General features: G+C 40.5%; 2 protein-coding genes across 4 annotated transcripts in view; one reads left to right on the top strand and one right to left on the bottom strand.

The window, feature by feature from the left end:
* The window catches only part of LOC109405806 (fatty acyl-CoA reductase wat), a 168,239-nt gene extending 153,990 nt beyond the window's left edge, over nucleotides 1–14,249 (top strand). For both annotated transcript variants that reach the window (XM_062861146.1, XM_019678865.3), the window contains exons 6-9: nucleotides 7,363–7,561; nucleotides 7,632–7,883; nucleotides 12,997–13,254; nucleotides 13,329–14,249. In XM_062861146.1, the coding sequence (XP_062717130.1) occupies nucleotides 7,363–7,561; nucleotides 7,632–7,883; nucleotides 12,997–13,254; nucleotides 13,329–13,416 (797 nt within the window). In that variant the 3' untranslated portion in view covers nucleotides 13,417–14,249. The remainder of the gene's footprint in view (nucleotides 1–7,362; nucleotides 7,562–7,631; nucleotides 7,884–12,996; nucleotides 13,255–13,328) is intronic.
* LOC109418818 (homologous-pairing protein 2 homolog) overlaps nucleotides 1–23,226 on the bottom strand; it is a 375,251-nt gene that overhangs the window by 349,521 nt on the left and 2,504 nt on the right. The gene's annotated exons all lie outside the window — the stretch shown is intronic.

Genomic DNA, 23,226 nt, shown 5'->3' with positions numbered 1-23,226 from the left:
ACCAAATCTACCTGTGTCCCTGCCGGCCTCTTCCGTAGCCTAACGTCTGCGGCGGCCACCTACACCTCGCACTGTTGCCGAAGTGCCGTGTGAGCTCATCCACTTCGGTGACCTCGTCCAGTCACCTCTTGTGTGAGAGCCCTCACCTCGACCCCTTCGCCAAGGGCCTCTTCCGTCAAACTTTCGTAGGCGGAGTCGAGTGTGGTCGATTCCATCTGCTGAATTGATCTCCAAGTGTAGTGATAAGGGAGGCTGAGTCGGAAAAAGGTGTATGTATGGCCATGTTCTTGGAGGCGGTGGAATCGATAAGTCATATGCCATTTTCGTTCAGCAATCAGCTGGTGGGTGCTAAACTTTCCAATCTGAATTCCTCCTCCTGGCCTACCTGAGCGTTTAGATCTCTTATGATGACCATGACGTCGTTCACTTGTGCAGCAGTCGTAATCACGTTCGAGTGCACGTAGAATGCGTTTTTGTCATCATCAGTGCTTCCGGAGTACAGGCTATGCGTTCACGTTCTTTCGTTGATCGGCGAGCAAAAGATCACGCACTTTTTCATATTGATCCTGTGCAACATTATTCTTGCAGCGCTACGATGCCAAATGCACTGTTCTTCAGTAGATTGGCGAGTAAGCGGGTGTTCCCGACGGAGCTGAGGGACTGCAGTTCCACATACTGAGTTTCCAATCGCAAGTCCTGCAAGTCGCAAGTTTGCAGAAGCAAAAACAGCATTTAATTGTCTGGTGACGAAGACACTTTTAATGGGGAAAATTCCCCATTAAAGTAATCAAATTCAATCATCAAAACAGTTTTGTTGACCATCACACGATAATCCCAAGAAATGGTGTAGAACGACTTTGGAAATGCATGATTGAATAATAACTTCTTCAACGACTTGTTAAAGAACATCTTCAGTACATCGTAAAAAGACAATCGAATACTCTATTACTACCATCTTTCTTCACCGTCCCCTAATTTCAAACTCCAACCACGTTAATCATTAGAAATTGTCATGACCAATCGTGACGTGATTTCCATATCTACGCCTCGAAATCCCCAAACAGCTTCGCCCAATCGGCACTCTAGAGGTAGTCAGTCGTTATCACCGACCGAGCTATCTCCGCTTCCAATTGCATTCCACGCACTCCTACCGGCAGCGCAGCACATCCGAAAGCCGTAAATTTGCGCCAGCAAGCAACCAGCCAACGAACGCCAGCAGCGTAGGCAAAAGTCAAGTTTACAATTTAACGCCCATGACTCAATTCCAGGCATGGTCAAACACGTCTCTTCGCGGGCCGTCGCTGTCCGCGACCGCCAAACCAAACCCGGCGGCGGCCTGGGCCGCAGTACAGTTCAGGCAACGGCAACGGCCTTTGGTTGGAACTGAGGGGCTGGCTGAGCTTCGTACTTCGACGTCCGAATTCGGATGAACGAAGAACGGTCGCGCACGGTGGATTACGACAGCGGACGTGCTCTCTATAGGTTTAGGTAGCGAGTGCGACGTGGTTGCGCACCCGGGGTCCAAAAGTAATGCACGAACGGACACAACGCGTCTAAATGGCATCGTGATGATTCCCGTGATTTGAATTTTGATTGTAGGTGAGGGAGTATTACAATGTTAATCCGTTTCACTTTTGAAATTCGAGTAATGTTTAAAGACTCATTTCAATAATTCAATTTTCAAAGTGCAATTTTAGCAGCCCATACATATCTGGTCACAGGGCCCGTACAGCCGAAGCTGTAAACGCGCCGGTATGTAGTAGGACCATGACAGGTTTCGATTCTGGTTGGTAGAGTATTTTTTCTAACGGATTTTTTTTTCTTTTGACGTAGGACTACGTCTCTCTTTTCTACACCGGGTGTCATTCTAAATTTTCAGAAATCGGCCGCGTTACGTTTAAAGTGGAGATTTTGAGCGTTAATAACTCAGTCATTTCTTGTTGAATCTTCAAAATTTTGGCACCAATCGATTGCAAATCTTTACACCAATTATGTCCAATAATAATATTTGCTATTTTTCAATAACAAACTATTGAAAAATTGGAAAAAGTGAACCCATGTTTATTCCAGCCAATCACGATCGAGCACATTTTGGATGCTCCCGTCGAATATAAAAGCTACTGCTTCTTGGCATCTTCCCTCATTTGCCTTTGTCGTCTCGAGGTGAACGCATCGAACGAGAGCTGCCCACTTTCTTCGTTTTCGCTCATTCTTCTTTGGCGGCCGTGTCGGCTCGGTATCGATGGTTGTCGGCAAGGGTGTGTTGCACATTCACCTTCTAACCGTCTAACGCGGCAGACCAGGGAAATGTTTCGAAAATTGGATTGATCGACGGTGGTGGCAGAGGCAGCAGCAAAATCCACAGAAAGACCCGCCGTGACGGACGAATTTGCGAGTTGCGTCGCTTTTCTTTCCTCGGGGCCTCGATTTGGATTGAGTGACAGCGGCGCATTGCTGATAGCATCAGGATTCGCATCCACGGCAGCAAGCGGCAGGCCAATTTTCGACGGCGTTCAGCATTCAACAAGGAATAAACCAACACGCATTGCGTGGCATGATGAATTCATGTCATTTTCTGCTCAAAATCGTTCAATATTTAAACGGTTCTTTTCAGGACCATCGAAAATTATTCCTCAAGAGTTGTGAATCAGATAATTATTTCATTCCATCGAGCAGGAAAAGTGTGGTGTGACCGAAAAGTGAAAAATTGAATGCTTGATGGCCCCGCAACAATGATGATGCCGGCCACCATTGGTTCCATCCGGAATTTAGCAACGCTTTATCCTATCCGGACCATTTTTAGTGGAACATTGTTTAATTATAGCATTTTCGAGTTAAAATGATCTGAATCTTCCAATATTTTGGTTACTTTATTCGTTACATGAAACTTTTCTCATTTCTCGGTTGATAAATCGTTTCAAGCGTCTGGTGCATGTGGGGCGGGGCATGCAAACGAAATAAACTGGAAGCCAGCCAAATGGGAGGAGCTTCATCTGCTAATCTAGGGGTATAAAAGCTTTGTCCTCGGTTTTCTTTTGTCATTTTCGTTGGATCAGTCAAGGAGGTTGGTGGCGCCTCCAGTACGACAGCAGCACACACCAACCCAGCGACGGCTCGGCTCGGCTGGAAATCTCATCGTAACGTCCTAACTGGTACTGGGACAAAATCTGCTTCTCAGTTTCTATGAGTGTACTATGAACACTTCCATAGTTAATAACTGAGAGCTAATGACCGTATTGCATTTGTGTACCTTGTGGCTGGTACGAATGCCCATGCCCAAGGAAAAAACTAGGGGTGGGTAATGTCTGAGACATAACCGCAAAGTTGACGTAGGACAAAGGCTGGAATGAAGTTCTGATTTTTATATATTAAAATGGGCCCTTTCATTTGAAGTCTTACATCAGCTGATTTTTCGGGTCATTGTTGTCCGACCTTCGTAAATAAATGCCTAACGGATTTATCACATAAAAGGCCTATACAATGTATACTGGCAAAATTAAAATCGGTGGAGTGATGTGTTGATTAAAGTTGTTATATCGTCGGTTTCCTGCAATAGGGGCACAACTCAAAATTTGTAATTTTTGAGATTTTGATGGCAAATAATGAAAAACTATGCAAACTTTCATCTCACAAAGACTCGTTCCGAAATTCGTTGAGAAACTCAGGATTTTTGCATTTTCACCAATTTTCCGCAATAAAGGCACAACTCAAAATCAGTCAACTTTTTCAATAGTCGTTGAAAAATAATAATCAAAAATTCATTAAACCGATAGTCCTTCAGTCCCCCTCCATGATACAACAGTCGAAATTTGTTTACTTTTATAGAATAATGAGATAAATAAGTGAACTTGTAGGAGGTGCTTCAAGGTTGCCAATTTCAAAACGCTCATTCTGAAAATTCACATTTTTTGAGTTGTGCCCCTATTGCAGGAAACCGACGATATGATTCATTTCACTGAACGCATTCATAAGATGTTAATTATGCCGTTTTCGTTTTTGTGGCGGTGCTACACCGCTTCGTGCTACACTTTTCACTACAAAAACGAACATTTTCGGTGCAGTTGCATTGGTGTGTGTGAATAAAAACCAAAATATTTACAACTTTGCAAACGTTGATTGATAGACACGGTGTACACCCGCTACACTCTCGAATTTTTGAGTGCTGCACTATCTTGAGCGGTGCAGAAAAAGTGCTACACCGGTGCAGCACGAAAATCAAAAACGAACACTTTCAGTGCAAAAGTGCTACACCGGTGTAGCTCCACCGCAAAAACGAAAACGACATTAGTTAAACCTTCCGTAACTCACGTGGTTGGCCATCACTTGAGGGTTGAGCATTATTTCATTTTGAAGATAAATGTTCAACCGTTGTTTGAAAGAATTTTCGTCGAAAGGATAAAATGATTATAATATTGAAAGGCGTTAAGCCATAGCTTCCCAAACATCATATTGCGATCGTGGATTAGAATAATGACCAGTTTCACTATTGCTGGCAACGATGCTCTGTCTTTTGCTTTTTGGTTGCACTACATCTCGATCGATGTTGGAAATTATCTAATTAACTCTTGAGGATTCATTTTCGATGGTCCTGAAAAGAACCGGTTTGAATAATGGACGATTATGTTGCATTCACCATGCCACGTATTGCGTGTTGGTTTTCTCTGCGGAGAATGCTGGACGCCGTCGAAAATTGGCCCACCGCTCCGCTGCCATGGATGCGATTCCTGGTGCTATCATTAGCACGATAGCCGAAAGTAGTCGCTGAGTTGGTGTGCTGCTGTCTTGCTGGAGGTGACATCCACCTCCAACCTTCTTGACTGAACCAACGAAAATGACGAAAGAAAACAGAGAACACTGCTTTTATACTCCTAGATTAGCAGATAAAGCTCCTCCCATTTGGCCGGCTTTGCAGTTCATTCCGTTTGCATGACCCGTCCCGCATGCTCCAGACACATCAAACGATTAATCAACCAAAAAAGAGAAAATTTTCATTGAACGGATAATGTAACCAAAATATTAGATGATTTAGATCATTTTAATTAGAAAAATGTTAGAATTGAAAAACTTTTCACGCAAAATGGTCCGGATATGATAATGCGTTGCCAAAGTTCACTGCCGGTCAAACTCATAACTCTTTTGGAAAGATTTTATTTGGTCCTGAAAAGGACCGTTTATATTATGGACGATTTTGATGAATTCATCACGCCACGCAATGCGTGTTGGTTTTCTCCATGCTGAATGCTGGAAGCCGTCGTAAACTGACCCGCCGCTTGCTGCCTTAGATGAGATTTCCAGCCGAGCCGAGCCGTCGCTGGGTTGGTGTGTGCTGCTGTCGTACTGGAGGCGCCACCAACCTCCTTGACTGATCCAACGAAAATGACAAAAGAAAACCGAGGACAAAGCTTTTATACCCCTAGATTAGCAGATGAAGCTCCTCCCATTTGGCTGGCTTCCAGTTTATTTCGTTTGCATGCCCCGCCCCACATCCACCAGACGCTTGAAACGATTTATCAACCGAGAAATGAGAAAAGTTTCATGTAACGAATAAAGTAACCAAAATATTGGAAGATTCAGATCATTTTAACTCGAAAATGCTATAATTAAACAATGTTCCACTAAAAATGGTCCGGATAGGATAAAGCGTTGCTAAATTCCGGATGGAACCAATGGTGGCCGGCATCATCATTGTTGCGGGGCCATCAAGCATTCAATTTTTCACTTTTCGGTCACACCACACTTTTCCTGCTCGATGGAATGAAATAATTATCTGATTCACAACTCTTGAGGAATAATTTTCGATGGTCCTGAAAAGAACCGTTTAAATATTGAACGATTTTGAGCAGAAAATGACATGAATTCATCATGCCACGCAATGCGTGTTGGTTTATTCCTTGTTGAATGCTGAACGCCGTCGAAAATTGGCCTGCCGCTTGCTGCCGTGGATGCGAATCCTGATGCTATCAGCAATGCGCCGCTGTCACTCAATCCAAATCGAGGCCCCGAGGAAAGAAAAGCGACGCAACTCGCAAATTCGTCCGTCACGGCGGGTCTTTCTGTGGATTTTGCTGCTGCCTCTGCCACCACCGTCGATCAATCCAATTTTCGAAACATTTCCCTGGTCTGCCGCGTTAGACGGTTAGAAGGTGAATGTGCAACACACCCTTGCCGACAACCATCGATACCGAGCCGACACGGCCGCCAAAGAAGAATGAGCGAAAACGAAGAAAGTGGGCAGCTCTCGTTCGATGCGTTCACCTCGAGACGACAAAGGCAAATGAGGGAAGATGCCAAGAAGCAGTAGCTTTTATATTCGACGGGAGCATCCAAAATGTGCTCGATCGTGATTGGCTGGAATAAACATGGGTTCACTTTTTCCAATTTTTCAATAGTTTGTTATTGAAAAATAGCAAATATTATTATTGGACATAATTGGTGTAAAGATTTGCAATCGATTGGTGCCAAAATTTTGAAGATTCAACAAGAAATGACTGAGTTATTAACGCTCAAAATCTCCACTTTAAACGTAACGCGGCCGATTTCTGAAAATTTAGAATGACACCCGGTGTAGAAAAGAGAGACGTAGTCCTACGTCAAAAAAAAGAACATTTCCGATCAACAACGGCCCGGCCACACATCCAGTTGGAAAGAGGAGAGGAAGGGAATGTTACAGTGATAATTCTTGCTACTACATAACTTGAATACCTCTGCATCTACACAAGAAACATCTCCAATCTGGTGAAGAGGAAAATCGACAATGTAATTATTGTTTTCCCAATGACTGTGAATATTTTGCATTCAGGAGGATAAACCCAGAAATACCCTAAAACATTCGACAACATTGGAAATACCTCTTGTTATGGCAGTGATTTAGCTTGTATTGCAAATAAGATCAAAAATGTTTCTGCCCAGAATGTGTGACACATTAAGAACTGAATCTTCAACTACAAACGCCCAATTAGCAGTTGCCTCACGAATCGACAAAACTTGTTTCGGAACAGCCCAAGTCATGAATGTCGTGCATTTATGGCCAGTATAGTAGCCATCATCGCCTTGCTACTTTTTTTTCGAATGCGCATCAACAACGATTGAAAGAAAATAAATAACTTGCGCGTGAGTTTCACCCTCCGCCTCCACCTCCAATACTGACTGGGACGTGATCCAACCGTCTGTCAAGCTCAGTCATACGCGCATTGTGATTCAACCCCGAAGTGACGATGCGCGACAGCTGATAATATGGTCAGGCCGTGTGCTGACGATACGCGTACTGAAAGTGAATTTCTACTGAAAGTTGTTACTCGAAACAATTATAGGTTATAACCGCGATTAATATCGAAAAATTTCGTTTTCTCTTTCTTTGTGCAGTCATCGCCACCTACCAAGAGCCGGTACCGGGATGGATCGACAATTTCTACGGACCGACGGGAGTGATAGCCGGCGCTGGAACCGGTGTGCTGCGAACGCTCCGAGCTGATCCCACCAAGGTGGCCAACATGGTCCCAGTGGATCTGTGCGTCAACGGTATCATTTCGGCAGCTTGGGACATTGCCGAACGGTTTCGCACGTAAGTGTCCCCCCAACTGTGCCCCTGATTCTCAACCTATCCAAGTTAACATGTCCCATCCCACCCCTAGAGAAATCATGCCGGACCCGGACATTCCAGTGTACAACTTCTGCACGGAGCGGAGCAACTGCATCACCTGGGGTGATTTCACCTACACCACAATCAAGTTCGGCTCGATGTATCCCACCCTCAAGTCGATCTGGTACCTGTGCTACACGAGCAACCCGAACAAAGTCATGCACTACCTGTCGATACTGTTCCTGCACTACGCTCCGGCGATATTCTTCGACGTCATAGCGCTCTTCATCGGACGGAAACCAAGGTTCGTATGAGGGAATAGGTGAAAAAATACATGAAAAATAAGGAAATGTTCTAAGAAGAGTCTGATCATCTGGAATTCAAAATACAAGAATCGTAAGGCTCCTCACTACTTATGAATAAAATAACAACTACTAGGGAAGTGGAACCATCTCAGCAGGGCTTCTGTTTTGGGCACTTTTCTGCTATAAATCAGTCATTTTTGAATAAATTGACAGCTTTTTTGGAACGCGGTGACATACGTATAGCATCTATAGCCGTGTACAAAAGTTCAAGTCAATTGGTTTGGAATTGACTGAGTTTTAGCAGAAAAGTGACCAAAATACCAGCCACTGCACAAGTGGCCCTCTACCCTATTTGATAATACCCAATTTTCGTACTGTAATCTGGGGGTAGTTGATCGGCAGGGCGAAGTTAATCCACGTCCTGGATCCTGGATATTTTTTGACGTAAATCAATTGTGTGAATATATTTGATGCATTTTTATACCAATTGTGACAGATTTTATATAAAAAGATCGACTTTTTTCAGATGTGTGTTACAAACTCGGTGAAAAGGCCTACCATCAACGTCTTGTATATCAAATGACTCGCAAAATATTTTTATTTATTCATCGTAGCCTTATTGAAAAAAGCTTCAAGCTAAAATCGATGATAACATATAAGTTTTATTTGAAAATAGCATATTTTTGCGAAAGAAAGACGATTTTTTTAAGAAATTGCCTACCTTTAGGCGCTTCATGTGGGTCATTCTGTAACTTACTAAACTTTATTTTATTTGTATCATGCAAAATACACCATTTGTAGGAATTTGAAAAAAAATGTTCAGATTCAGCATATTGAAATACAGTTTGTTCAATAATTTTCCATTCTTAGCAAGTTATGTCATTGGTTGATCAACTTCACCCCAGATTGGAAGTTTTTAAATTTAGCTATTTGAGTATTTTTTACAAAATGTAGCAGTGTTTTGTAAGAATTTCGTTTACGGAGCTTTGAACAGATGCACTCAGTACATGTTTTAAAAATATTGGTTTGGAGTCATATGCATTGTACTTGATTTTATCCAAAATAATAGAGGAAAAGGGATCAACTTTCCCCCATATTACGGTACCCAGCACAAACACGGAAGTTATAGAAGTAAATATGATTAAACGAGTTCAACACGCGTCGCATCTAACATGTTGTTTTGTATTTTCCAACAGCCAGATAAACATTGCGTGCATTTTATCGCATTTAATCTAGCAGATACAGCTTGCGTAGTAACTTGGCGTGTGGCACTTGGAAACAATGTTCACGTGCCGAAGACTTAATGATTAAACGTTTGAATGATTAGGTACCAAGTTAGGTACTGTTGTTCTAGGAATGAACGCTTTAATGTATAATTATTTCTAGAATTGTGACGAACTTTCCAGAATGCAAGCACATATCAGATATTTTTGAAAAAGGGGAAATTGTGTATTTTCGGCAGTTTTGTTCCCTTCGTCATGGGTTTTTTTAAGCTTTTGAACTCAGAGTTGGCCTTAAGCTTGAATCCTTCCCAACCAAGCTAAATTATACGACCAAGTTCCAGGAAATTTGACCGATACCCCCCCATTACGAAGACAACAAAACTGCTGCCGATAATACCAATCGTTACTCTATCTATTCTATTCTTGAGCTTACACAGCTAATATTGAAACGTGAATTTGAACATTTACGGTAATTTCTTGTCATTATCAATTTTTGCAGCATATCCGGTATAATATGATATAAATATTGAAACAGCCAGGCCCACTGTACTGACTAATATACCACTTATTATCCACTTATGATTAGCATAATTCACACAAGTTTTCAAAATTCATGAGTAACGAAACTGGGACAACCATTCCAACCATTTCGGTATCAGGGGAATAAGATTTAGGTACACAATCGTTGGGAGTGGTGATGCTAAGAAGGTAAATTTACTTGTTGATTAGTTATCATTTGACAAAAACTATTAAACATTGTTGAAAATGTCACTACCAGACATATGTTTTGGGTCTTTGGGAAAATTCTGCTAAAATTCAATCAATTTCATGCCAACAGGGCACGATCGGTGAAGTACTAGATTTGTAGTAATAAGCTGAATTATTATATGGCGAGAAGGTGAGTTCTCCGTTTCTGTAAGGAAATGGGACCAAAAGCGTGGGCATTATGATTCCTAGTCTAGTATAATGCTGTTTGAGCATAACATTGGAAAACTGTGTTGTTTTCTCCATTTCTTGTCTCTGAAACAGCATAGTTTTTCAAAGTTTTGCTCAAACAGCATCAAATTGGACAAGGAATCATAATACCCACGTTTTTCATCCCATTTCCTTAGAAACGGAGAACTTACCTTCTCACCATACAAAAATTCAGCTCATTACTTAAAATCTAGTACTTCACCGATCGTGCCCTATAGGAGGCAATCAGTGAAGTACTAGATTGAAAGTAGTGAGCTGGATTTTTGTATGGTGAGATGATCAATTCTCCATTTCTGCAATGAAATAGTGCAAACAGCGTGGGTTATATGATTTCATGTCCTATTTTATGCTGTTTGAGAAAAAGTTCAGGTAACTGTGTTGTTGAAGTTGCAAGAAATAAATAATACAACATCACAGTTACCCAAACTTTTGCTCAAATAGCATCAAATTAGTCAAGAAATCATATAACCCACGCTGTTTGCTCCATTTCATTGCAGAAATGGAGAATTGATCATCTCACCATACAAAAATCCAGCTCACTACTTTCAATCTAGTACTTCACTGATTGCCTCCTATTGTCTTCAATCATTGTACACCGCTCGATACTCAAGTCAATAGGACAGATCGGTGAAGTACTAGATTTGTAGTAATGAGTTGAATTTTAGTATGGTGAGAAGGTCAATTCTCCGTTTCTGCAGTAAAACGGTGCAAAAAGCGTGGGTATTATGATTCCTTGCCTAATTTGATGCTGTTTGAGCAAAACTTTGAGCAACAGTGTTGTTGTTTTCTCCATTTTTTGCAGCATAAACAACATAGTTATACAAAGTTTTACTCAAACAGCATCAAATTAGGCAAGGAATCATAATACCCACACTTTTTGTACCATTTCATTGCAGAAACAGAGAACTGACCTTCTCACCATACTAAAATTCAGCTCATTACTACAAATCTAGTACTACACCGAGCGTGCCCTATTGGTGCATACACTCCCGTTCAAAAGTTTGGGGTCACCTCCTCAAAAACATGTCATTTTTTTAGGCCCATATCTCCGCCAATTTGCGTACGATTTCAAAACCCTAGGTTTCATTCAAAAGATAATAAGTCAAAGAAACTTTAAACATGATTTAAAAGAAACTTTTTCAAACAAATTTGTATGTAAACGTAACCCAAAGTTGCCAAATTTTCTAAAAAATGAATATAAACTTACGGCAGTGTCGCTGGAAGTTGGGTCGACCAAATTTTAAGATGAGAGCGGTAATATGACCCATTTTCTCTTAGCTATCAACTGCTTTTTACAGAACTTAGCTAAAAAATCTAGAAAAAAAGCTATTAAGTTAATTAATCCATGATGTCATCGACCAAAAGTTTGGGGTCACCCCTCAATATGATGTATCGGCCAAAAGTTTGGGGTCACTATCGTAAAACATGGAAAAGTGATTAAGCCATGCATTACAATTTTCGAGAGGCAACTTCGAGTTGGTAAACATTGAACACAGTTGAATTTTGAGCCTAGGTAAAAATATACGCTGCAAGTTTAGCGTATGTTTTGTCACAGGCACACATTTTCGAGATATTGTCATGAGATATTGTGCGAGTTGTGAAGAAGAATAATTGTCGCGTCATCATTGTCGTCGTTTGTTTTGCGGTTTTTTATCCAACAATTTACTTCACTGCCCGAGCATTCACCGCTTCGGCTAAACGGTCCTCAGCAATACTTAGGGTCGATTTCTTCACCCTGGCTTAGGCGTTAAGCCAGGTTTAACTATATGGGTAAGCCTGGCTTACGGGTTAAGCCGAGGTGAAGAAATCGGCCCTTAAACAAATACGACGTTGCAAGAACACATTTTAAGTTTCACTCCAGCTCAGAGTAATAAATCGAAATTCTTCCTTCTACACTTTTGCTAATCTTCTTATAACTGTAAATCAAAAAGTCGCAAACTCACCTTGCTGAAATTTATTCGATTTTGCTGAAATTTATCATTTTATGACTGATCAATCAACTCAGAAATTTGATCATAAAAAAGTGATCGGACTAAAACGAATTAATGTTCGTTTGAAGAAACATTTTTCGACCGGCACGGATATAACCATCACAACAAGAATTGCAAAGAAACCCCTTAGTTTCTTCAACGTTTCCGGATAAGCTTCGATTCTGATGCGATGATTCAATAGATAGAGTGTAGGCAGACAATGCAAACGCAATCTTCAAGATATTACGTCGCAAGTGAACTGAAAGTTTTCCATTACTAGAAACTATAGTATACTGCTAGATGATTGATATAGAAACTCATTCATTACTTGATCGCATGCTAGCTGCAGTCATAATTTATTGCGTGAAGTGTAGATTATCAGGTGACAATAGGAAGCAATCAGTGAAGTACTAGATTGAAAGTAGTGAGCTGGATTTTTGTATGGTGAGATGATCAGTTCTCCGTTTTTGCAATGAAATGGTGCAAACAGCGTGGGTTATATGATTTCTTGCCTAATTTGATGCTGTTTGAGCAAAAGTTTGGGTAACTGCGTTGTTGTATTATTTATTTCTTGCAACTTCAACAACACAGTTACCCAAACTTTTGCTCAAACAGCATCAAATTAGGCAAGGAATCATATAACCCACGCTGTTTGCACCATTTCATTGCAAAAACGGAGAACTGATCATCTCACCATACAAAAATCCAGCTCACTACTTTCAATCTAGTACTTCACTGATTGCTTCCTATTATCACACCATAACAGTTAGGAGTTATGTGGGTACCATGTTCGTATAATAGCAAGGCACGCATTTCAATTAAAGATCCGCACGCAATGCTATTTGTTTGCGGTTAAGCCGATTAAGCTGATCATGCATGAATAAAATTGAATCTCAAATAGAATACTAAGAACAACAACTTGATTTGATCCACTTTTTTTTCAGGCTCATGCGTACCTACAAGAAGATTCACCGCTTCATGGACGTGATCGAGTACTTCTCCATGCGCCAGTGGGACTTCAAGATGGACAACATCAACGCACTGTGGCGAAAGTTGTCCCGAGGCGACCAGAAGGTGTTCTTCTTCGACATGCGCCAAATCAACTGGGACTTCTTCCTGGAGCAATACTTCTGCGGCATTCGGCAATACCTGCTGAATGACCCGATGGAAACCGTTCCGGAAGCTCTCGTCCGATGGAATCGGTAAGTTCTGTAGATCTAGTGGTTTGAATATTCTGATTACTAACTGATTTTCTTGCATTTCTCTCTCGTTACAGTTTATACTGGCTGCACCAAGCTGTCAAGGTGATTGCGCTTCTAGTGGTGTACAAGCTGGTCTTTACGATTTGGGGCTTCTTCAGCTAAGCGCCAACGTACTCTTAGTTTCGAAGGATCGTGTCATCAATCCATGCACAAACGCACCCGCTCACCTGCACCCTATCCAACCGCGATAGTAGTGATCAACTTCATCCAAATCATTCCCATACCGCGACTAGATCATCCCCTATGAATTAGGTCTTCGTCTAGGTGGAAACCAGCCGAAGAGATCCACACATCATCTCGACTCTCATCACAAACGGAGGAGAAGACACTCCGACACAAGGAAACCCATGCAAAGATTCACATTTTTTTCTAGCTTTAGTACCATTTTTTCAGCGGTAAGGATAAATGTTTGTTCTAGTGGTTGACCGAATTGTTCATGATAAGCTATTGCGTGACAATATATTTTCGTTGTCTTTTCTCGGGATTAATGTAAAAAGCTCTCGCCAAGGAGGAACCCAAAAGTTCATGATTCGACTTTTTGTTTCTCGAATTGTTATCCGTGTCATTCCAACTAAATTTAAGCTGCAAGTTAAGTTCTACACCGAGATAAGGCAAATTTCACCATTTGACAAAACCTCCAGGAAGCGTTCATCATTTGGATGATTGCTTCTGATGAAAGCACCATTGCTTTCAGGTGGTTCTATGCTTTGAACAATAGTGTTAGCTGTAAACGATAAGCATAAACAGAGTTACCCATTAGGAAAGTAACAAACCTGGTGAAAAGATTTGAACCAACCTATATGGACCACGAACAATCTATACCAAGTAAGCGTACAACAAATTTGAATAGTCGTTCCGGTTTTTTGAACGAGATATTTTTTTGTAATAAAAAGTGTATTTTTAAGGAAAATGACCAATAAAGTTTATTTAGAGAATCGCGGCCGTTTTTTGCGATTGTATCCGAAATTCTGACTACTCCCAGGTTATTAACATGTTTCTGTAACAATTCCTTCTTTTTCTTGGCGTAACGTCCTCACTGGGACAAAGCCTGCTTCTCCGCTTAGAGTTTTATGAGCACATTCACGGTTATTAACTGAGACTTCCTAGGGCTATAGGGCCCATATAGCCGAGGCGGTAAACGCACGGGTATTCAGCATGACCATGCTGAGGGTGACGGGTTCGATTCTCGGTCGGTCCAGGATCTTTTCGTAAAGGAAACTTCCTTGACTTCCTTGGGCATAGAGTATCTTCGTGCCTGCCACACGATATACACATGCAAAATGGTCATTGGCAGAGGAAGCTCTCAGTTAAAATCTGTGGAAGTGCTCATTGAACACTAAGCTGAGAAGCAGGCTTTGTCCCAGTGAGGACGTTACGCCAATAAGAAGAGGAGGAACTGAGACTTCCTCTACCAATGACCATTTTGATTGGGTTTATTGTGTGGCAGACATTGTAACGTTTTGACGTTTTTTATCTTTTTAAGCAAAATAAAGTTGGGATTCAGGTAAATTGAATTTTTACATTATTTGAATATTTGAAATGTTTATTTTGAAATTGTTTTTATTATTATTATTGTTGATGATTATTTTAGTTAATTTGTAGCTTTTGACGTTTTTATCTTTTCAAGTGAAATCCAATTGGAATTTCTTCAACTTTGAATTTGAACATTTGAGAATATCGTTCGTGTATGGTTTGTGTCCTGACTAAGTTATGTAACGTATATATAAGAAACGTAGCTTATAAGATATTTTGTGATACCAATTCGCCTAACGAAAAATGTAAATAGTATTTCGGCCTCGTGAAGCTTTTGGGCGTATAGCAATGAGAGTATATTACAGGTGGGGAAGAAGAAGAGATGGCTATGTATTAGTAAGCAAAGAAAAATGTAAACACAAATAGTGACGTCACTATTTGACACGCGTTCTTATGGGAGCTCGCTTTGCTTGTAGTAGTGACATGTTTTGCACCAGACACGGATCTCACGCACACGAAGTGTCTTCTTCCACACCTCTATTATACTCTCATTGGGCGTATAGGCCTGCTAAATAAAGTTTGTAAAAAAAAAAGATATTTTGATGGCGCGGAATATTCTTCGCGGCCATCTGAGATCAGTTGGCGCGATTTTTAATAATACTTGACTAATCGAATAGAATTCATGTTGAAAAGAGGCAGTTTCTTGGACGAAGCGCAACTTCGACTCTGCCATTTCGCTGCGGGATCGGCTGGAAAGCAGAAGTGCGCGAATTAAGAAAAAGTTTAGTTCCGTTTGATTTGAGTTTGAGTTTTATGTTGAATTTCTGCATTTTTGATAAAAAGTTTATTGCAAATAGTGTTAAACGTTTCTTTTTGTTTTTTTTGTACATAGAGGACTGAGGTCCGTTTTTATTCGCGTATTCTGCCAGTTTTATTGTATTTTTGTATAAATATCGAAAAAAGGTAACTATAAATAAATGAATGAGCTCGACTTCTAAGTTTTAATGTGATTTCGCGTTGGACATTCCAGCGCTGTGGCGCTTTTTTCGTACGGCTGGATTTTTGTGCGTTCTACGGCGGTCATCATCGCCGAAATCGAGTTCCGTTGGCGGAGTGAACCGCCATTCTAGTTCGAGGATCGTGACCCGTGTGCCCAGCTAAGGCCCGCCTGTATAGGGTAGCCAAACGGAGGCGAGAGTGAAGTCGCTCGATCTTTCTTGTAGCGAAGTTCTCCCGTCGGTCGCTAATCGCCGAAGGTAAGGTCCCGTCCGTCATTTCCCGTGAACCGGAGCACGAGAGTCGGTTCGTCTTTGCGTGTCGTCAAATGCACGCCACGAACCAGATCCGAAATCGGAAGATAGGAAGTGTAGCATTCCCCGCTCGGCCATAGCAGGAATCTTAGTGCGCGAAGCCGGGTCGCTGGACTCTGTTGCCTTCCTGTCGACCGAAAGAGGATCTTCCCGGGATTCGACAACTCTCGGAGTTTAAAATCGGAAGCTTTCGTCCAGCCGCCACTTCCTCCGCACCGATACTTCGGCCATACCGCGCACGGTCCATTCGTGTTCGTCCCCGGACACGCCGATGGCCGATATCAAGCCACCGCCATCGCCGAAGCCTTCTATCGCCATCTTCGAGTCAGCGAAGCTTCATTCCCGCCAGCATCGAGGTTCATCGAGTAAAACCTGCGCAGGTACGTCATTTTGTGTTCATGGCCATGAAACTTTTCCTTTCCGTACGTTTTTGTATGTGTCCAACCCGAATGAATGTTTATAGTTTCTTTTAAATAAATTGTGTAATTTTAAAGTTTAATTAGGTTTGAATTCCATTGCGTTTACTTCAGTTTTTTTTAAATAAATTTACTCACTATGTTTTATTACGTGTATTCCGTTTAGTTTGGTTGTTTTTATTCGGTTTTCCCTAAGATTTTGTGGTATTTTGATAGAGATTGAGTTTGGGTTTCGTCTTTAAAGAAGTTCTGCCGATTTTCCGTAAACCGTTACAAAATCCTCTGAGATACTAGTCTCTTGCAAAAGTCGGGCAAATCAAACACGACCGGTGGTCTCTCTTTGAGAGTGGCGCGAAAGCCACCGCGTTTAGATTCTCTCGTGCTTATTCGACGAACGGTTACAACATGAAGATACTTTATACCGAACGAAGTCAAGCAAATATCTATTAGGAAAAGCTACTGGACCGACCTTCAAAACCAATTCGACACGATAGCTGAAGTACTAGAATTGAAGTAATTAACTAAATTGTTGTATGGTGAGATGGTATATTATACATTATGCTAGAACTCCTGAACGAATCCCTGGGTAAAATCTTTGAGAGAATTCCTGGAGGAATAATTTGAGGAACTTCTGGAAGAACCTTAGGAAGATGTCCTTGAATGACTCCAGGAATTCTAAAATAATTCCTGATAATATCATAGTATGAATTTCTAGAAAAATCCTAGGGTAAATTGCTGAAAGAATCTCCATAAGGTACTCCTGGAAGAATACAAAGATAATACAAAGAGAAGTTCCTTGAATGAATACCAGAAGGAATCATGGAAGGAATACCTACAGAAATCCCTGGAAGAATTGGAAGAGGTATTCTGGAGGAATCCATGAAAGAGCCCCTCCAAGAAATCGTAGGAGGAATTTCTGTAAGAGTCCCAGGATGATTTCCCGGAAGACTTCCAGCACTGTCAGACTGTCAGGAGAAATACTTAGATGAATTCATGGAGGTAGGGCAGTTAGAATTTTGGTGGGATTCCTAGCAAGAACAGTTGAAAGTACCGCAAGAGGAATTGCTTGAGGAATCCTAGCTGGAATTCCTAGAGAATGGCCAAAAGAAAAAAAAATCAGCAAAAATTCTAGAAAAATTTCTCACAGGAATCCCTTAAAGAATTCCTGAAGGAATTACAGTAAGAACATTCTGGCGAAGGAGGAAATACTTGAAGAACCACAGCAGTAATGGCTAGAGAAAATCCTGCTGGAATTGCAGGAGTAAAGCCAAGAGAAGTTTCTGAAGGAATTCCATGAGGAATTTTTGGAAGAATCCTGGATAAAATATGTGAAGAAAATCCAGGAGGAATCATCGGCGAAACGAATCCTAGAAAAATTTCCTTACATAGGGTAGCGAGCCACTTGGGCAGTGGTCGGTATTTTGGGCACCTGTCGCTATAACTTAGTCATTTCCAAACTAATTGATCTGAAATTTTGTACACGGCTAGATACTATACGTATCTCACCGCGTTCCAAAAATGTTGTCAATTGGTTCAAAATCGGCTGAGTTATAGCAAAAAAGTGCCTAAAATAGGACCTCTGCCGAGATGGTTCCACTTCCCTAATTCCAGCAAGAATTCCTGAAGTAAAGCCTGGAGCACATAGCGTCCGTTCCGTCGAGGTTTGCGTTTTTTGACAGTTTTCCCATAGGAAATGTGTCAAACTACTGTCACGCACACGCAAACGTATGCATTGTGTGGGGCACTTAATACCTGGAAGAATCCGTAGAAGAATTTCCGGAGGCATCATAGTAAGAATGTCTAGTGAAATTCTAGAAGAAATTGCTTTCGGAATCTTTACAGGAATTTTTAGAGAAACTGCATCAGCAGTACACGGAGGAATCGTAAGAGAAGTAAATAAATAAAACCTGGAAGACTATTTGAAGAAATCTCTGGAAGAATTGGTAGAAGTATTGTGGAGGAACCAATGGATAGTCCCTGAATGAGTCACAGAAAGAGAAATCCCAGGAAGTTGGCCTTGAGTAATCCCAGCTAGATATGTAGAGAATCCCTAGAAGAATTCCAGGAGGAAGATGAATTTTCCAAAGAAATCCTAGTAGGAATCTCTACAGAAATGTCTAGACAAACCCCATCAAGAATGCCTGGGGGAATACCTGAAAAAATCACTGTAAGAGTTGTTAAGATATTCTGTAGTCCCTGAAGGGATCGCAGGAGGAATTTCTGGAGGAATCTTAAGAAGATTCCCCGGAATAATTCAAGCATGGATTCCAGAAGAAATCTCTAGAGGGAAGCGTTCTAAAACGAACTGCAGGAGAAATTACTTGAGGAATCCCAGCAGGAATTTCTAGAGGAAGACCAAGATAAGTTCCCAAATGAATCTCTTGAGGAATTTCTGGAGGAATGTTTGGATAAAATCTCTGGAGGAATTCCTGGATGAGTCGTTGGAGATGAATTTCTGGAAGAATCCCAGCAAGAATTCTCGTAGAAATCGCCAGAAGAATTCTAGGGGGCACCGATACCGCTGTTGGAATGTTAGGAGGAGTCCAAGGATAAATTGCTGGAAGAACAGAACGGCAAAATGCTTGAGAAATCCCAGATAGAATTCCTGGAAGAAGGCCAAAAGGAGCACCTACAGGAATCCCATGAAGAATTTCTGGCGAAATCCCTGGAGAAAATTTCTAAAGCAATTCCTTTAGGAAGTGTCGGGAAGAATCCCAGGAAGATAGACTTAAATAATCCCTAGCTGGAATTCTTGAAGGAATCTCCGGAAGAATTCTTGGAGGTGAGTTCTAGGAGACATTTCTGGAAGATCCACAGAAATAATTGTTTGAGGAGTTCCAGCTGAAATTTTTGGAGGAAGGCCGAGAGAAGTTACTGTAGGAATGCTTCTAGAAATTCCTCTTAAGACTCCTCCGGAAATACTTAATGTAATACCTTCTATAGGTATTCATCTAGGGATTTCTCCTGAGATTCCTTCAGGAAATCTTGTTGAGATTATTCAAGGCTGTCTTCCTGGGTTTCTTCCAGAAGTTTCTGCAGTTTTTCAGTGTTTGATTTAGGATTTCTTCAGACATTCCTCTTGGTCTTCCTTCAGGAAATTGAGCTGGGATTTCTCAAGTAATTTCTGTTGTGGGTTTTCCATCAATTTCTCCTAGGACTCTTCCAGAAACTGTACTGCCCCCACTCGCATAACAGTCCCATTTGCAAAAAGTAGGAATTGAGAAAACGGCATTTGAAGTTTGAAAACTTTTTTTTTTTTTTTGAAAGGTTCCTAGCGGCACGCCGAGGGACGTAGAAACCTCTCCCATCACTGTGTGCACAATCGTCTCACGTCTATATGGAAGAGCACGATGCGTTTGCGCGGACAACGACAGTTCACTAGGCCTTTGGATAGGATAGAGAACGTATTCCTTCAGAAGCAGTTCACCAGCCGTGCACGGACATGTCGTCCAGTAAGACACTGTTGCGTACTGATTCAGAAGGTTACGGTAGAAGGTGTGAAAGTTTCGGTTTATTGTCATTTGGTCGATTTTGTATTTGTGTTTTATTTTTTTGTCATGTCTAGGTTTAAATAATGTTATTGTTCAAATTTATGGTCTGCCATATAGTTCAGTAATCTTTGGTGTGCCTATGATCTGTTAGATGGTCGATGTGTTTGTTATGTCCATTTTTGTTGATCCTTATTTTAGTACTGTTTTTTTTTATCTTTGCAAGTTGTATTTCGTCCACATCCCTAGCACTATCAGAAAGGTCCAAATAGGTCAAAATTAAAGAAAACCTTCCATACAGCCGAAAAATGTAAAAAAATCTAATTTGTCATAAATAGTCTACGTTAGTCAAAGTCAAAGTAGTCAGTTTTTGTCGATTTCGTCTTGATCACACGTTATCTTCGAATCTATAAGCATGCACTATTAAATGCTGCACTTCCCACTATTAGTTTTTTGATTATTTTGAATTGATATCGCAAGAAAATATCATTAAGCACTAGGCATGAAACATATTAGGGTTTACTCACAAAACTATCAGATATAAAAATAATTAAAGAGAAAATTAAATCACGAATGCACATCAAATGTTGAGACCTATGTATTAGCAAATTGAATACACGAGATACTACTAATTATTTCATATTTGAATTGAATTTTTTAGTGTATTTATTAAAATTAACCAAATAGTGGGAAGCCCATGCAACAGTTCAAAGTCTGCTGACTCAAAAAAGATTCCGAAACCCGTCACAAAACACAAATATTTTCATTGTGATCCACAACGACTCTCGGTACCCTCCTAGACTCAATCTACCGGAACTGTTTCCTGGGTATAGAAACTACTAAGCCCCAGCAGGTTTCTCCTGTATATCGAGCATTTCTGATAAATCAGCCATACTCCATCTGTAGCAACCGGTTCGCAATGAATCGTTGGAGGCGCATTAAATTGTTAAAGGTGATATTTTCATTACAAGAATTACAATTAACATCCTTCACTTTAATACCGTCAAACCCTGTGATCTTGGCAGGGAGCCACCCACAAAACGATCTCCTACAAATACTAAGAATGGAAATGTTACCAAGTTTCAAGAACTGTGTGTGTGTGTGTGTGTGTGTGTGTGTGTGTGTGTGTGTGTGTGTTTGTGTGTTTGAAAAACTAACGGTATCAATTATTGCATATTTTTCAAATGAAACTAATAGTGTTTGTCTATATCAACCGAATAGTTTAGAACAATAAATAATCCCAAGTCTAAAAACATCTATATAGCTTTCATAACCCTTCCATATATGATGAAAAATGAAATCAAATGTACTTAGCTTTGATTAATTCGATGTCCTGGTGTCCGACTCAATACTCGGACGTGGGATTTGATGTACATGAAAAGATAGAAAAAATATTATTAGTGTTTTGGTGATACTTTCACTACGGCCATTCAGAATGGTTCAACGGATGCAGATGAGAAGATCATTCCTGCTGTCTTAACAGCGATCATCAAACTCAGTGGTAGATAAACTTGAAATACACGAACGCGAAAGAAAAACAACAAATGAACGAACGCGAATATTCTAAAAGAGAGAATGATCTTCCATCCGATCTTCAAGTGGGGTCTGGTACGTTTGGCATAAGGCCGTTTGGCATAAGGACATTTGGCATAAGGACGTTTGGCATAAAGGACATTTGGCATAAAGGACGTTTGGCATAAAGAACATTTGGCATAAGGGACGTTTGGCATAAAGGACGTTTGGCATAAAGAATATGTGAAATATATTTTCCCTCTGGAGAAAAATTAAAGAACAGCCTTCAAGGGAAAGAAGGCAAACTTGTTGTTGGTGCATTATATTGGATCTCTTATTTTCGAAATAACCTTTTGCTTCCATGAATATGATTTTTTTTCGGAAGGGGAATGTTCCTTCTTTTGTATATAGGCTGTTCTTCATCGATACAAGCAATTTAGATTCCGGTAATGGTTCTTGTCTGCATATTATATCCATAAAAAATAATGCATTATAATGTATTGTCCTTCTTTAGAATACTTATCCTTCTTTTACGTTAAGTATGTAGTTCACTTTTTACTGAAATCATTTTATGCCAAACGTACTTTATGCCAAATGTCCATTATGCCAAACGTCCTTTATGCCAAATGTCCTTTATGCCAAGTGTCCTTTATGCCAAACGTCCTTATGCCAAATGGCATTATGCCAAACGGCATTATGCCAAACGTACCAGACCCCTTCAAGTGATCCTAACAAGCGACATATTTCGTTCAGGCACTTTTGAATGTCCGTATGGAACTTGTTCACACAAGAAATCTGCCTCGACCAAGTTGGCAGAACGCGCCCATACCCCTTTCTGAATCGAAGGGCAGGGCAGGCATTTGAAGTTTGAAAACTTGTTTCCATATAAAACTTTGAAAAAGCGCCGAAATTTGAAAAATATTTCGATCATCTCGAAACTTTCACAGATTGCTTTACACATGAATATATAACTGTAAAAAATATAACAATCACTACAAATTTGTTCAGTTTTGTGTTACGTAACACGAAAATTCATGATGGGACTGATATGGGACGCTCATAACTTGGTATTTTTTCACACATTGACATAAAAATTCGTAATTTTTATTGTTATTTTTGGAAGTACATAAAAAATGATGACTATTCATAACGTTAACTCAAAAGTGATGAAAAGTCAAATGGGAGTGTTATGCGAGTGGGGGCAGTGTAATTGGGTTTTTAAATTAAGAAAAATGAAGTGATTTTTTGATTTTATACAAAAGAGCACCTTTTTCTGAGCCTCTGATTTTTTTCAGATTTTTAGAACTTTATGTTGGTACCTAAAACCATTTTCAAAGCGATTTTTTGAAATCACCTTTTGACAGTTGGGCAACTGTTTGACAGCTCCGTCCAGTATAAACTGCGACGAGGGGTGATTCGACAAATCGCTCCCATACAAACTTCAAATTGATTTTTAAATAGGTTCCCGGGCTTTAGTGAATTTTAGTATTCATGAAAATTTGGATTTCGGCTCAGTTTGACATGCAGATTCAGAATATCAAGTTATCTCAATACCTTAGCTTAGGCCGTTCGCAATGCTGTTTTATTTTGTATGGCGAGTTTTAAAAATTTTAAAACTCGCCATACAAAATAAAACAGCATTGCGAACGGTCTTAGCTTAGCTTAGACTGACTGCACATATCTATGGTTGCTACTCCGTGATTGACCCGAACT

The sequence above is a fragment of the Aedes albopictus genome, chromosome 3, assembly GCF_035046485.1.
Source record: "Aedes albopictus strain Foshan chromosome 3, AalbF5, whole genome shotgun sequence".
NCBI classification, from domain to species: Eukaryota; Metazoa; Arthropoda; class Insecta; order Diptera; family Culicidae; genus Aedes; species Aedes albopictus.
Note: the sequence above shows the minus strand (reverse complement) of the source record. Positions and strands in the feature narration are given on the sequence as shown.